At 41.0% G+C, this 17,242-nt stretch overlaps 1 protein-coding gene across 1 annotated transcript; it reads right to left on the bottom strand.

Annotated features, from left to right (window-relative positions):
• Nucleotides 1-1,590: 1,590 nt before the first annotated feature.
• Nucleotides 1,591-14,122, bottom strand: samsn1b (SAM domain, SH3 domain and nuclear localisation signals 1b). The gene is made up of 8 exons (XM_066651396.1): nucleotides 13,897-14,122; nucleotides 13,249-13,323; nucleotides 12,538-12,666; nucleotides 10,938-11,055; nucleotides 10,002-10,153; nucleotides 9,415-9,621; nucleotides 8,460-8,610; nucleotides 1,591-2,549 (listed from the first exon to the last, which is right to left on the bottom strand). The coding sequence occupies exons 1-8, from the start codon at nucleotides 13,948-13,950 to the stop codon at nucleotides 2,365-2,367; spliced, it is 1,071 nt and encodes a 356-aa protein (XP_066507493.1). The 5' UTR covers nucleotides 13,951-14,122; the 3' UTR covers nucleotides 1,591-2,364.
• Between the last annotated feature and the right edge of the window lie 3,120 nt (nucleotides 14,123-17,242).

Raw genomic sequence — 17,242 nt, forward strand, 5'->3', positions numbered from 1 at the left:
CCTGAAGTCCAGGAATTAATTTGAGTACATTAATGTGGACACTGGCCTTTAATAGTGCACTCACTAAGGATGGAGCAGCTGTACATGAGCCAAAGTGCTTAAGGGTGAGGTATAAAGCTATAAAGCAGTGTAGAAATAGTGGCATCCTCTGAGATGATGGGGTTCCATCTAATACCTCTAGGATGAGTTGGAGTGTCATTTGGGTTTTGGCAGGAATCACCCTTGATCATCTCTTGTGGCTGAATGACATCAATTCAGTGAGACACAGCAGTGCTTCTGGAGTTTTTAAACACCGTGGCCACATCCTGTCCCCCTCTATTAAACACCTCTGCCTCGTTGCCCATGCTCGAAGATGTAAAGTCTGATTCACCCTCCAGTCCATTGTTTGTCACACAGGACGCTGGTAGTTGGATATTTTTGGTTGTTGGACGCTTCTTAGTCCAATGGTTATTTTGAGGTGTTTATAAACTCTGGTAGCACTGCTGTGTCTGATCCACTCCTCCCAACACAAAACACTAACAGCAGGTCAGAGTCAGTGCAGTGCTGAGAAAGATCCAGCAGTCATATCGTCCAGCATTGAAAAACATGGTGAGAAGGGGCTAACAAATTATACAGAGCAACAGATTAAATTGGTGTGTTCTCCCTGTGTCTGCGTGGGTTTCCTCCGGGTGACTGTGAGGAGTGTGGTGTGTTCTCCCTGTGTCTGCGTGGGTTTTCTCCGCGTGACTGTCTGTGAGGAGTGTGGTGTGTTCTCCCTGTGTTTGCGTGGGTTTCCTCCGGGTGACTGTCTGTGAGGAGTGTGGTGTGTTCTCTCTGTGTCTGCATGGGTTTCCTCCGGGTGACTGTCTGTGAGGAGTCTGGTGTGTTCTCTCTGTGTCTGCATGGGTTTCCTCTGGGTGCTCCGGTTTCCTCCTACAGTCCAAAAACACACGTCGGTAGGTGGATTGGCGACTCAAAAGTGTCCGTAGGTGTGAGTGTGTGTTGCCTTGTGAAGGACCGGCGCCCCCTCCAGGCTGTATTCCCGCCTTGCGCCCAATGATTCCAGGTAGGCTCTGGACCCACCGTGACCCTGAACTGGATAAGGGTTACAGATAATGAATGAATGAACAGGTGAAATACAGCCTGTAACTGCAGAACTACAAAGTGCACCTATACGGTGAGGTGAAGCTGAAAGAATTGACAATGTATGTAGAATTTAAAGAGAGGGTGTGTTTTGGCCAGACCCTGTGCGTTACAATGGTTCTCCACAAAGTGCTTCACTTTCTATAAATAAATGAATCCTGAAAACTTCATTCAGTTGATATTTACACGGAGTGAGATAAATGTAATGATTATATTGTATATTAATATACACCTTTAAAGGCTATTCTGAGACTATACATGGAGTTCAACCCTAGAGGGCGTCAGTAAATCAACAATAAGCTTAAAAAGTGCCACTGTGTTAGAGGGAGAGGTATGTAAGTGAACCATGTTTTAAAATTGTTTTTATTATTTATGATTGAATTACTTTTAAACATTTTAAACAGTTCTGCCTCTGTTTTGGTCACATGACTGTCTCTCGTTTTCCACAAGACCTCTTTAGTGACCAAATAAATACTGGCCATTTCTAGTTTCCACTTCTACGGACCCCACTTCAGGGGCTTTATACTCCATTAGCCGATGCCAGAAAGAGAGAATGTGACCTTAGGTTCAGGAGCTGATGCTCCAGTGAGTCCCATGAGCTTTCATTAATTACAGTGGAGGTAACAGAAGCTTTTTCAGGCAAATGGACTCCTGTGTCCACAACAGGTGCACCCTAGTTTTATAAGGCGTCTACAAACTTCGGGACACATTGTGTAACTAGATTTGTTTCTGATTTAGGGTCTTTATTTTTAAGAATAAAGATTAAACATCTGTATTTAGTCCTTTTATTGGAAAGAAAATATATAATTTTAATCAGCACTTGGCTCTAGAACCTATCAAGCAAGGTTAGAACAGTATATACTTCTTCAATATATTATTTACAACATATATATATATATATACAACAGTGAATATAATCAACTGGTAATACTCAGTAAAACTTGGTAACACTCCCATTGTTATTTCTTAGGTTACTTCCCAATTTATACTGACTTACATAGAGTGCAATCACTGACAAAAACGACCACACGTCATATGACAATCCTGCAGCCAGATTCCTAACCCAGGAATTCATTCACAGCTTAAGAAAAGGGAATGAAAGCTTAAGATACACAGTAGAAACAAGTGAAAAACAACCGAAACCTGACATGAACAGGATGCGACTGCGGTCCTGAGTTTAAGGGCAGTGGCCGGACGTTTGAGCAGGCGACTGAAGGGGCACACATGTAGGCCTCAATGTGGTCAGACCTCAGAAGGCTCTGAGCTGAGAGATGGCAGCTGGCTCTCTGGGTCCTCTTTGCTGTTGTCTGAGCAGTCGGAGGCGATGTAGCAGCCTGAGTCTCTGGGGCAGTCGCTCAGCTCCACTTTCTCTGATTCGGTGGGAGATTGGGGCTCATCTTTACATTCGTCTTCTTTTTGACTGGCGACTGAAAAAGATAAGAATGAGGCAGGAATAGAGCTGTTAAAAGACTGCCTTTGAAGTCACGCCATCGCTGAAAAGTAGAAAACAAAGGTCATGAAGATTCTCATTTTTCTATAAAGTCTAACTAATGAGATGAATTAAAGAAGTTGATTAATAGCCCTGGAATGAACCAGTTTACACTCCCCCACATAGCAGCCACGTAAAAAAAAAAAGTTAAGCACGGAATCACAGATACATCTCTGAATGGGTAAGTTTTCTAAAATATTCTACTGACAGGAAGATGATGTCGTGACAGTAAAAGTACAGCTACAGAAGTTGGTAAATGAAATTTCTAATAAACTAAAGTGTTTTCACAAGGTAACTGCTGCTGTTCTTCAGATGGAACCAGGTTGCACCATTTAAGACCGAATGGAAAATTTTTCTAAAAATAGAGAGCATATTAAAAATGTTTAAAAGGTTAATAATGTTTGATGTGTTTACCTGAAACCATTAATGAGCCCTTTAAGAGTGTACTCCTAACCCAGACATAAACTCTGTTTATTTAGCAGTGGGTGGTTTGCAAGTTCAACAGTGGTAGTAGGTGGTTTCTCACTCGACAGAAAAAGTACTGGTGTTTTATGTGTTTCTGCACATTAAGGCTAAAGTTTCGCAGTAAACTGCAGGCTGGGTGTCTGATCTTGTGTAATGAGATGACAGATAGGACCGAAAACCACTAACTCGCCCCTGATTTCCTGTCAGTAACAGAGCTCTTGCATCACAGGCTTATGTCCTCACTGACTCTGTCTTTCTCACATCCTTTAGTACACTTTGTGTTTTTTTTCATTGACTTCATGAGAATTACAGTACTTTAACCTCAGTGGGGTATTTAATGTGAAGAGGGGATTCTTTGCTTCTTAAGAAAATGTTTGCAAGTGAATGCAGCCTTGACATCAGCAAAACTGTGACCAGAAAACAAAATAAATACACGCTATCCCCTTAAACCCTGTATTCACTGAAGATGTCCCACAGAGAGCGGATTGTTGTAGAAATGGAGGAAAGTGTATAATATCAACATTTTTCTATGAAATATTGATTTAATGTCAAAATTTAATACATTTTTTTCAATATAAATTTTGGGCAGCTTAAAAATGTGTGTGAAACCGAACCCCCATTGGATAGGTGAATGCAAAAGAAGAAAAGGGTGGAGATGGGGCGGATGTGGGAATGAGGTTGTCCATTGCGGATATGACATGAGTTTGGATGGGTTGAGAGAATAATGTGATTATTACATAACTCCTATTACTGAGTTTAGGTACTTGTGTTAGTTCTTAATTACAAACTCATCCCACCACTGTAGAGAACTTGTTGATGCTCCATAGCCCATAGTTCCCTCCTGGTTTCCTCCCAAGTTCCAAAAACATACGTTGGTAGGTGGATTGGGGTGATTAATTAATTGTCCTTAGGTGTGAGTGTTTAAGTGATTGTGTGAGTGTCTGTCGCCCTCCAGGGTGTGTTTCTGCCTTGCACTCAGTGATTCAGGGTAGGCTCCTGACCCTCAGCAACCCAGAACTGGATAAGCAGTTACAGACAATGAATGAATGAATGTAGGGTAACTGAAAAAAACTACAGAAGGCTAACTGAAGTGTACTTGTTTACTACAGTAAGCTAACTGAAATGTAGTTGTGTACTAGAGTAGGCTAACTGAAGTGTAGTTGTTTAATACAGTAGGCTAACTGAAGTGTAATTGTTGTGTTCGACAGTAGGCTAACTGAAATGTAGTTGTGTTCGACAGAAGGCTAACTGAAGTGTAGTTGTTGTGCTCGACAGAAGGCTAACTGAAGTGTAGTTGTTGTGTTCGACAGAAAGCTAACTGAAATGTAGTTGTTGTGTTCGACAGAAGGCTAACTGAAATGTAGTTGTTGTTTTCGACAGAAAGCTAACTGAAATGTAGTTGTTGTGTTTGACAGAAAGCTAACTGAAGTGTAGTTGTGTTCGACATCAGGCTAACTGAAGTGTAGTTGTTGTGTTTGACAGAAGGCTAACTGAAGTGTAGTTGTTGTGTCTGACAGTCGGCTAACTGAAGTGTAGTTGTTGTGTTCGACAGTAGGCTAACTGAAGTGTAGTTGTTGTGTTTGACAGAAGGCTAACTGAAGTGTAGTTGTTGTGTTCGACAGTAGGCTAACTGAAGTGTAGTTGTTGTGTTCGACAAAAAGCTAACTGAAATGTAGTTGTTGTGTTTGACAGAAAGCTAACTGAAGTGTAGTTGTGTTCGACATTAGGCTAACTGAAGTGTAGTTGTTGTGTTTGACAGAAGGCTAACTGAAGTGTAGTTGTTGTGTTTGAAAGAAGGCTAACTGAAGTGTAGTTGTGTTCGACAGTAGGCTAACTGAAGTGTAGTTGTTGTGTTTGACAGTAGGCTAACTGAAGTGTATTTGTTGTGTTCGACAGTAGGCTAATTGAAGTGTAGTTGTTGTGTTCAACAGAAGGCTAACTGAAGTGTAGTTGTTGTGTTCAACAGTAGGCTAACTGAAGTGTAGTTGTTATGTTTGACAGTAGGCTAACTCAAGTGTAGCAGTTTTATTCGACAGAAGGCTAAATGAATTGTAGTTGTGTTCGACAGTAGGCTAACTGAAGTGTAGTTGTTTACTACTGTAGGCTAACTGAAGTGTAGTTGTTGTGTTCGACAGTAGGCTAACTGAAATGTAGTTGTGTTCTACAGAAGGCTAACTGAAGTGTAGTTGTTGTGTTCGACAGTAGGCTAACTGAAGTGTAGTTGTTTACTACTGTAGGCTAAATGAAGGGTGGTTGTTGTGTTCGACAGTAGGCTAACTGAAGTGTAGTTATTTACTACTGTAGGCTAACTGAAGTGTAGTTGTTGTGTTCGACAGAAGGCTAACTGAAGTGTAGTTGTGTTCGACAGTAGGCTAACTGAAGTGTAGTTATTTACTACTGTAGGCTAACTGAAGTGTAGTTGTTGTGTTTGACAGTAGGCTAACTGAAATGTAGTTGTGTTCGACAGAAGGCTAACTGAAGTGTAGTTGTTGTGTTCGACAGTAGGCTAACTGAAATGTAGTTGTTTACTACTGTAGGCTAAATGAAGGGTGGTTGTTGTGTTCGACAGTAGGCTAACTGAAGTGTAGTTATTTACTACTGTAGGCTAACTGAAGTGTAGTTGTTGTGTTCGACAGAAGGCTAACTGAAGTGTAGTTGTGTTCGACAGTAGGCTAATTGAAGTGTAGTTATTTACTACTGTAGGCTAACTGAAGTGTAGTTGTTGTGTTTGACAGTAGGCTAACTGAAGTGTAGTTATTTACTACTGTAGGCTAACTGAAGTGTAGTTGTTGTGTTTGACCGTAGGCTAACTGAAGTGTAGTTGTTTACTACTGTAGGCAAACTGAAGGGTAGTTGTTGTGTTCGACAGTAAGCTAACTGAAGTGTAGTTGTGTTTGACAGAAGGCTAACTGAAGGGTAGTTGTTGTGTTCGACAGTATGCTAACTGAAGTGTAGTTATTTTTGATAGAAGACTAACTGAAGGTAGTTGTTGTGTTCGACAGTAGGCTAACTGAAGAGTAGTTGTTTACTACTGTAGGCTAACTGAAGTATAGTTGTGTTTGACAGAAGGCTAACTGAAGTGTAGTTGTTGTGTTCGACAGTAGGCTAACTGAAGGTAGTTGTTGTGTTCGACAGTAGGCTAACTGAAGAGTAGTTGTTTACTACTGTAGGCTACCTGAAGTATAGTTGTGTTTGACAGAAGGCTAACTGAAGTGTAGTTGTTGTGTTCGACAGTAGGCTAACTGAAGGTAGTTGTTGTGTTCGACAGTAGGCTAACGGAAGAATACTTGTTTACTACTGTAGGCTAACTGAAGTGTAGTTGTTGTGTTCGACAGAAGGCTAACTGAAGTGTAGTTGTGTTCGACAGTAGGCTAATTGAAGTGTAGTTATTTACTACTGTAGGCTAACTGAAGTGTAGTTGTTGTGTTTGACAGTAGGCTAACTGAAGTGTAGTTATTTACTACTGTAGGCTAACTGAAGTGTAGTTGTTGTGTTCGACAGAAGGCTAACTGAAGTGTAGTTGTGTTCGACAGTAGGCTAACTGAAGTGTAGTTATTTACTACTGTAGGCTAACTGAAGTTGTTGTGTTTGACCGTAGGCTAACTGAAGTGTAGTTGTTTACTACTGTAGGCAAACTGAAGGGTAGTTGTTGTGTTCGACAGTAAGCTAACTGAAGTGTAGTTGTGTTTGACAGAAGGCTAACTGAAGGGTAGTTGTTGTGTTCGACAGTATGCTAACTGAAGTGTAGTTATTTTTGATAGAAGACTAACTGAAGGTAGTTGTTGTGTTCGACAGTAGGCTAACTGAAGAGTAGTTGTTTACTACTGTAGGCTAACTGAAGTATAGTTGTGTTTGACAGAAGGCTAACTGAAGTGTAGTTGTTGTGTTCGACAGTAGGCTAACTGAAGGTAGTTGTTGTGTTCGACAGTAGGCTAACTGAAGAGTAGTTGTTTACTACTGTAGGCTACCTGAAGTATAGTTGTGTTTGACAGAAGGCTAACTGAAGTGTAGTTGTTGTGTTCGACAGTAGGCTAACTGAAGGTAGTTGTTGTGTTCGACAGTAGGCTAACGGAAGAGTACTTGTTTACTACTGTAGGCTAACTGAAGTATAGTTGTGTTTGACAGAAGGCTAACTGAAGTGTAGTTACTCTGTACACTCTGAGAAAAAAGGTACAGTGGAGGTACATTATTGGTCACTAAAGGTACAGTGTAAATGTACATTTAAGTGTACAGCAGTGCTTTTAAAGTCTAGTTGTATTCCCTAAAAGTACATTACCTCCTCTTATCCAGAAGGAGATGTGAATATTTGAAAGGTTTTATTACTGTGTAAAATTTAATAACATTATATAAGTCCTGGAGATGAAATGGGGCGTATGAAATCAACACAGTTTTAAAATCTACAATTACTATGATATAAGGTACAGTTATGTTCCCTAACTAAAGATACAGAACATGTACCCTTGGGGGTACCACCACAATGACAGCAAAATGTACCAATACAGTGACAGTTTTTCTGAGTATACTATAGTAAGTTAATAAGACTAGGAATTTTACAGTACCACAGACAGCAGTCCTTGTTATGTCTTGTAAGTTGAGTGTAGGTAAATTTATGACTGCCTAAAGTAATATGGTCAAGACCTGGTGGACTGAACTCAACAGGATGTAGCATCTCTGTCATGTCATCCTGTTATCTTCAGCTTCTTAGCTGCAGCCCACATTCTGTGGCTAGGTCACTTTCTGTGCTGCACTTTTGTGAACACCACACTACTGTAGCACTTCAGCTCTGCCTTATCTTTGCCGTATTGTTAATAAAATTGCGTCTAATTAGGCCACGTCTCCGCATGAGACTAGAGGCTGACCTTTAGTGCAGTATTTAAAGCACCAGAAAAAGTACTAACGTTAATCCCGTGACTCTCTAAAACTGCTCTTGTTTTACCTTGTGTCTGCACTGTGGTTACATGATCCACTTTGTGGTTTTTAAGGAGAAAAAAGTGAAACTTGCCTTTACCAGGACCTGGTACTTACTTGAATGTTATGTAAAGCAACATTAAAAACTCATGCATCAATAATTAGTGAAAAAAGCCAAACTATATCACTTTTTTTGGCACATCATCCATCCACATAGATAATGGCATCTAAATCATGGCAGTGTATTTCCGTTCTAAATTATACCTGAAATTTTGCTTGTCTAAGTTTGCCTCCCACTTCGTCAAAAATGGAAACTGTCATAGAGTTGAATATTGAACATTTAAGTACCTGCGGTATTACATTATAGATAAACAGTCAAAAATAAAACACTGGCCAAAAGGTTGATTTTTGCTGGTGTCTTACATTTTATGCAGAGTGTTAGACTCTGTATGACTCTTAGGAGTCTAATACTCACTTTCTGAGTCCTGTAGACTCTCTGCAGCAGCCAGAAGTCTTTGTCTTTGTTCGGGGTCAGACACATTCAGCTCAATCAGGTGCTGCTCTTTTAGCTCCTTTAGGTCCTCCACTGTCTGGTAACCATTTAGCAGCAAAGAAGAAGCAAGATCCTGTAGTGAAAAGAGGGGGGGCCATTTTAGGTGAGAATTGAACCATTTCAGGTGAAACAAGGTTTTGCATAGCAGAGTTTCAAGTCTGTTGCCAGTAATGTAGCCTTCCTACAAACGAAATGAAGGTTTTCAATGTCACTGGTTCTTTAAAGGTGTTACAATCCTCTCAGAGTTTAGAAGCAAATGATGACATTGACTCAGAACTAACGCTCAGTTCTACACTAAATTCGAATGACTGCAGGAATGTAGAACAACACAAACAGGGGGCTATGGATTAGCATTAGCATTCCCAACAAAATACAAATACACCACAATCTCAAAACAAAACTGTAAAATCATCAAATCCCACAAACATCCAAATGATTAAAAACTGGTGAATCATGGGCAGCATAGTGCTACTTCTTGGTCTCTTCCCCTTCCCTTTACTCAGTCACGCACACATGTGTTTGCGCTACTCAACATCTGCGTCAAGAACCACCACAGTTTTGCATTAGCCAAGGTTATGGTTTTTTAGGGGTAAATTTCCAGTAAATATCACATTTTCATATTCATCCTGATGTTGTCACGCTGATAAACCGAAACTTGCTCATCCTGTTGTATGATGTAGATGTTGATTTAGATTGACCAGAGTTGCCAAAACACATCATCTGGAGATCCTGATAACAGGGTATGGTACTCATTACTCATTTCAAAACCAAAATGTTCGATCTTCATTTTTTCTGCCTCAGCATATCACACACAGGAAATCAAGTTCAGGGTGAGAAGGATGTTGAAGACAAAGTATCAGCAAAAAAATAAAAGTACCTGCAGGTTGAGCCTCTCGAGGAGCTCCTGGAGGGTTTTGGGTCGTGGTCTCCTGCTCCTTCGGTTGGGTCTCATCCTCTGCATCGGCGCAGGCTCCTCAGGCAGAACGTCTACATAGATGAACTTAAAGATGCCCATTTTGCCATTAAGTATTCCTGTCCATATTCCCATAGGGGGCTTGCTGATAATGTCAATCACATCTCCAACCTGAAAGAACAGGACAGTCAGTCTGACCATGGCTATCATACAGATATTACACAGTTAATCAATTGATACCAGAGTGAAAGATAGAACAATCCAGAACATTGTGAACAGAGGAGAACATTCTAGTGCACCAGAACTTTCTAAATTTGTGTGAACGATAGAATTTTCTGGAACCCAGAACCAAGGAGAACATTCTAGATCATCAAGAGTCAACAACAGTGTGAACTGGTTAATGACTGATGAGAATTCTCAATCAGTTTGAAGGGTATAACATTTTGGAACTGTGTGAATGGAGTGGGTTTTTCTTGAGATGGGGTTAGACTTAGTTATAGTTGATGGGCAAATGTGGGGTCAGTGTCCTCTGGGCTTCATAGGGTCATTACCTTGAGTTTGAGGTACTCTGTGTCGTACGGGCTGGGTACGAAGTCAGTGTGGACCTTTGCTCGGCCACAAAACTGTCCGTTGTAGGGTATTTCTTCTTCCAGCCTCAGACTGTCTCTGTTACTGGAGCCGTCAGAGCCACTGGTCACACCACCTAAAGAAACACACCATAATTGTGGCTTAATAAAGATGAAATATAGTTGTATGCCTATATTATCAGGAGTTTGTTCTTTGTAGGTAAACAGGCAAGGCTCCACAACTGGCATTTACCATGATGGTCATAAGTGCATCTGCTCCAGAGCATCCCATTTAAATTGGGACCTTCACAAGTGAGGGTTCAAAGTGGGTGCACCATAAACTGGTGGAATTTACTAATTAAAAAGGGTGCCTACAAACATAGGTCTTAGTTAATCAACTATAGCTGTGCATTCATGTTTTTTCTCAGAGTGTCCAAATTGTCGAATTCCAATTACAGTGCACTTGTAATTTATAGTTACATCATAAGTGCATTAGGAGTTTCTTTGTTACTAAGCACTAAATTCCCTTATGATTCTAGCCCTACCTAAAAATAGTGCCTCACTCTATAGCACAATGCTAATGAGTAGTGGATAACACAGCTGTTTTCTATGCAGAACCCTAGGGTGTTTTTCCATGCCCAGGTAACCACCTGGTGTTAAACCAACATCTATTTACATCTGTATCTATCTTAGGCTAACTGTAGGCTGTTCTTGTTACGTGTAAGACAGTTTGTACACTATGGCTTTATGTTCATCTCCGTTGTATCTGTTCATTCATGTTTCAATCTCAAATAGAGTTAAAATCATATCCTATATCACAAACTGCAGTTATCAGAGCCTTGAATCTGTCAATACACATGAAGGTGTCTGAGGTCAACCTCAGCTTTCATTTTGGAGAAGCTTGTTAAAGTCGAAGCTTACTTGAAGTGCTCTGCCCACTGTGAAGACTGTGGAGACTCTCCAGTGAGTTACTGGACCTACTGCAGTCTGTGGCCAAAGCAGTAGCTTCTCCTTCATGGTCTCTGTCCTGCTCCTCTCCCTGTTCAAAACACAAAACTTGATCATCCCACACCTCCTCTGAGAAGAGTTTAGACTATAATTTGAAGCAGTGTTTGTGTAAAGTAACAAACTCGCACGTGCAGCACTAATAAAACTTTAACTCAAAGCGCCCTTTATACAGTTCAACTCAGCGGCCGCCCACAAGTGCATTTAAAGTTGCTGTTTGGAAAGAAGATGCCACTCTAAAGACATTATCATCGTTGCGTGTTTAATTCCACATGTGCCAAAGCAGCTCAGGAATGGCGGTTTATTCAAGGACGCAGTCCTACGCTTGCAGGCAAAGTCTTTAATCCACCCGAGCTGCCTTCCATATATAACTCAGACGTGGGGACGGAGTGTAATCCACCTATGTGTGCTCCTGAGCCTCTGTTTATAGTAAATAAGCAGTGTGTTTCCTGTGTAACAGGGAAACTACACTCAACAGCCTTCCCAGAATACAGGGCTAATCATAGCAATCAAACCAGGCCTTTAGAACACACATATTTTAAAGGCTGCACACACACTAATTTTCAGAAAGCCAGTAAATAAAAGCTCTCTTTTAAAAGATGTACGTAACTGAAGTACAAACGAATTACTGCATACACCCTTTGCCCTTTAACATCATGAAATATGTGCCTCATGATCAACCTTACTTCAGTTATGTGGAGGTCTGGGCTTGTGGGTGGTCAGTCCATCGTTATGACAACGACACAACTATTGTTTTCTTCAGTAGTGACTATTTCCTGTTTTCAGTAAACATTTAGCCGTTGAAATAACGTAATGACTGCCGTTTAATCAACGTTCTCTTAAGGTTGAAAATGAAAGTTGAAAAGACGTCCAAACACAGACATTGAAAAGACGACTATTAGACGTAATTTGGACGTCCATTGATGTTATTAATTGGTCCCGAAATAAATTACTTGTATAAAACGCGTTTTGGACGTCCACTGACGTTATCGATTGGTCACCACTTAACTAACTTATTAAGATGGATTTTGGACGTCCATTGACGTTTGAAATATGTCCTTGACGGACAGACTACTTTTAGACCAATTTGAACGTCCAGGGACGTTCCTTGTTTACTGGGATGGCTTTTTGACAGTCCCATGTCCTTTCAGACCCATCGTTTCAGGTGTTATTCTCACTCTGAATGGATGGACATAAGAACCTGTGGATTTGTTCAGATCTGAGTGCGTGTTTATCTCTTGTTTCTCATACATCCTGCTCATTCACTTCTACAGTTGAATATAATTCTACAGTCTCTCATTTTTCTTGTCTGATTTGCAAAATAAAAAAAAAAAGAAATATGGTAATTTCCTGATTGTGGCTGTATTTACCTGTTTTGACAGTTCAGCGGTTGGAAAGTTGAGATATATTTCTGTGATAGGTTAACACAAAAAACGCAGAGACTGCAAAACACAGTTAAAAAAAAAAAAAAAAAAAACACCCGGTGGCTTTGATCTTCAGCACCCTCAGCACTTACCGTTTCCTCTGAAAGAGCTTTCACATACTTTCTGCCCATCTTCTTACGCATGGTCATGGAGATGGCTTTCATCTTCTTCCCCAGTCCTAGTTTACTGTGCTCTCCCTCTGGAGACTCTGCTTCGGGGACCTGTCCAAACAAAGCCATGCAATTTTAATAACAGCTCTGTAAGGAGTCTCAAAAAAATGATAGCGTTTTGTAGGTTAGAGCGTCATTACCTTTAGTTATGGAACACAATTCTATCATAATCCATTGTGGTTACCATTTTTAAACTGTACGGATTCCCTACGACGTGACACCAGGATTTTATTCGATTTTACAATTTCAATTGTACGCTGCCAAATAATGTTGAAGACCAGTCGATATAACGTTTCCGCTCTAGAATGAAGGGTATTGACTGGGAGTTCGTATTTGTTCCCCCTTTGCTGGTCGACCACCCAATGCTGGGTGACTTTATTGAGCTGATGCCTAGAATCAAGCATGGTGGCCTTAGGCTCATGTGGATTTCCTGTATCAGCAATGGGTGCACATTAAAGCAGGTGAACTTTAGAAACATTTTCCACAAGCTCCTGGGGGTATGCTGTATGTGCTGGCAGATTTGATCATTGGTGCACAGCATTAAATACAATCCAGAAAAATGTCAGGAACTGTTCGTTCATTTTGACGTATCAGGTGACCAGATGTGTCCAGACATTTTATTAAAACACTGACCTGTGTCCCTTCATGTTCCTCTGGCTTTGTGTGAGAGGATGTATGTCTGTCAAATCTTCCAAAGCTGGAGGAACGCTGTTGAAGAAGGACATGAACCATGTTGCATTACAGAGAACTAACTGGTACAGGACAATTACATAAATCTCTTCGTGTTTTTGTTTATTTTTGGTCTAAATTAAAAACCTAAAGCGCCAAATGAGTGGTGGCCAATCACAGAGCAGTAAAGCAACAAAGAAGAGGGACATGGATATTTGTACTCATTAATATACTTTAGAATAGAATTAGAGTAGAATTAAATTGTTTGAAAAATGTTGAAGTCCATTCCGTTCAACAACATGGAGATGAGTCAGTGTTCGTATCTACTACACAACTACGCACTTAACTGCATCAAAGATCTAATAATGAATGATTCTGCATTATAAAATAAGAATGACGGTGCTGTGGTCCATGACACAGACCTGCAGATGCTGGTACAAAATTACTCTGACACCTGTATATCCGAGTTTCTATAAGTAGTTTGTGCCCATACTTTAATAGATATAACAACTCCATTGAAAACATTACAAATTCACCAAGGCATTGAACCATTTATACAACTTAGTAATTAAGAACATCATAAAATTAAAAAAATTAGTTCTCTGCTTTTACCTTTGGCTTAATCTTTGGTTTTTCCGATGCATTCGAGGCTCTCCTTTGCAGCATGTCTTTCAAAATTCGTCCCTTTCCTTTACAAGCAAACTTTTCTGTTCATGACCGAAAAGACCACATGCAGTTTTTCGAGCGACTCATCAGAATACGCGCAGAGCGCTTTGAGTCTAAACTTCCTCCTCTACACACAGGATGTGCATAGCCATGTGTACAAACTTCATCTGAATGCTCAGAACTTCAGAGGAAGAGGAGTGCAGTAAAGTACACGGACAGCATCATTATAAATGATTTTTGTCATTTCAGGAACTAGCTTCACACACAGGAGCCGCAGTGACACATTTCTTTTTTCATTAAAAAAACAACATGAATTGACACCATTATCCCAAGTTTAGTCATCTCATATAGCACTCAATAGACTCGAGTCTCCCAATCACACAGTTGTACAGGGCTGGGAGGGGGGAAGATCAGAGTGTGGCATGGAGACTTCTGAATGAATGCATGAATGCTTCTTTTCAGACTGTTGCTAATGCAGCATCACTGGAGCTCAACACACTTGCAGGAGAAGACTAACTGCCTAGATCTGTTATGTCACGTAATAGACGCACCTACATTAGCTAGCATCACACTTACTGATGGAGTGGAGTGGATGGTTAGGCCCATTCTGCTCTCTTGGACTCTTGTCTCTTTATACTTTCAGTTTTCACTCAGCAATGATACATAATGCTAATTTTAACTGACTCATTTCAACTACGTTAATTACACCTCCTATATTAACTGCATTAATTACATTAGCTCAAGTGTAAGTGTTGCTCCCCTGGGCTTTGCCATTTGAAAGCTGAGTTCATGTGTTTAATTATCTCCAGACGGCAGGGTTTTAAAGGGCTTTAAGTTCAAGAATGAGCAACCAATATAAATGTGATTCATTATTATTTTTAAAGTTTCCATGAAGTGCAACTCACCTGAGATGAATAACCGAATTGCTCTTTAGTTACTTATGCTTCATAGAATGGATCCCTCACATGGGGGTGGCCATGTTGGTTTTATTTAATTGATTTGAAATGTATTTTTAATTCATAATGCAGAATTTTCTCCCGAGTTATAAGTCATACCCAATTGTACCCTGTTCAGTGAGTAGTGCCACCGACATCTGGAAGGTGGAGAGGGCTTCCTCTGAGATCTATTGATGCAATTCCCTGAACATCAGCTGATAGACACCTGTTCTTGCTAGCAACGAGGGCAGTGAGGTGGGGAGAGGCAAACATCCTACCTTCCCCCCAGAGAGCGAGGCCAATTTGGCTCTCTAAGACTCTCGACCTCAGATGTCTGAGGCATCACCTGGATTCAAAATCGGATCCAGGTTCTAGGGTCACTGCCTAATCTGCTGTGCATTGGGGTGGCCATGTTTTCAACAGATGCAGTACAGTATCTGCTACCTGCCCTTATGAATCCTATAGCCACCTCCCAGGATAAAGCATGCCATTACATTTTTAGTGTCTCTCTTAAGCCTGTTGCAGATCTTCCCAACCTACAACTGGCTGTAATTATCGGAGTTCTTAAGAAGCAAGCACGTGACCCTGAAGATTTTATTATCTACCGACCCAAATCCAGTCTCTCTTTCTTAGTATGCTGCAACAGCATGCGGTTTCTGAGCAGCTGAAAGAAACATTTGTCTTTCACCAGTCTAGTGGAACAGTTTCAGTCTGGTTTCAGAAAGAAACACAGCACAGAAACTGGTTGTTTTAGGGTTATAAATGACTAATTTATGGCAGTTGACTCTGGGGAGGTAAAACGTCTAGTCCTCATAGACCATACTGCAATGTTTGACACAGTATGCTATGACTTGAAAGATTGACTGGCATCACAGATACTGCTCTTGCCTCACAGACAGACTGGTGTTCCTCAGGGATCAGTCTGAGGCCCTCTATATTTAATGTTTTAAATGTTACCACTTGGCCAGTATCATCAGCATGGCCTCCAGTATCATTGCTATGCAGATAATACACAATTATACACTTGCTCCATGCCCCCTGACAGAATCCCACCTCCTGTTTGGTAAGCTTTTGAACTGCTAATAGCATCTCCAACCTCACTTATGAAAAACGCTCAGCCAACCGTGGCTATTCCAGATTTCATCTTTCCCTCTTTGCCCCAGGTGAGGATTCTTGGTTCAACATTTTCGTTTGATGGCCACAAATCTCAGAACCACGGCCAGGCTGTATCTTTCTCTCCAGAGCCAAAATTCTTGTCCATGCATTTATTATTCCCAAACTGGACTACAGTAACGCTGTTCTATCTGGGTTCCTGTGGTCTGTGGCCTAAATATGTCCAGAACTCAGCTACAAAATGCCCAGAACTCACCAGGGGGTCTGTAATTTCCAGGTCGGGTGAATGTTCCTGGTGGATGTGGTCCAGGCCATGGAACAGCTCGTCAAACCTTTCCTGGTCAGAGGTGCACGGAAAAGGGAAGGGGAAGATGAACATGTGCTGGTCAGTTATAGGTCTGTGGCAAGTGTGGTGGAATGATTCCCAAGCCGGAGAAACATCCAGGCTGGTCCAAGGTTGGTGAAAAAGCCCTGGGCTCCAGAAGTGTTCCATCTGCAATGTGTCCTCCTTCTCTGGCTCTGGCTCATGGGGAAGATGCTCTTTCCCGAGTTTCCTCTCTGGCCTTTTGGTCAGCCCTATGCAGGTTATGACCGGACTGTCTTCTTTAGACACACTCTGCATCAAATGTCCTAGAAGAATTGTGCAAAAGTCAGAAACCAGCCTTCATATATTTCAGATACTGAATATACAAATGCACAAATGTAATGAGGTGCATATCCTTTATAATGTTAACAACAGAAATCCATTCATAGTGTTGCATCATATCTGGAGAAAAGAGGTTTAACCTCGGATATGCCCCGTATAATACATTACTACTGATCATTACTAAATGTACTGCTGTCTGCTGACTGAAGTAATTAATTCACCGCTGTTGCCGCTCTCCTCTGGACAGTTCTGACAACCCTTTTTGACCCTGACCAGTTTCTGGATCTTCTTCAGGGTCCCCGGTGTCTCGCCCTCTAGTCCCTGCAGTGAACAGGAAGTCACAGCATCATGATCCTGAGGATTAACAATGAAATACTCAGTGACTGGACTCAGCTGACCCCGTTCATGCTCAGGTAATGTTCAGACTTATCCCATTTTTGCTTTCCACCCTCTGAGCTCAAGTGCTTCCACCAGGTGCCAGGGACAAACAGTTCCTTTAGTAAAATGAGTATCACTCTCTAATGTCCAAAAATTAATGCAATCACTAAGTGCATTCTAGGCCTCCAGACATGGCCAATCGGTTTATGATTACACAATA

Source organism: Hoplias malabaricus, chromosome 18 (genome assembly GCF_029633855.1).
Source record: "Hoplias malabaricus isolate fHopMal1 chromosome 18, fHopMal1.hap1, whole genome shotgun sequence".
NCBI lineage: Eukaryota > Metazoa > Chordata > Actinopteri > Characiformes > Erythrinidae > Hoplias > Hoplias malabaricus.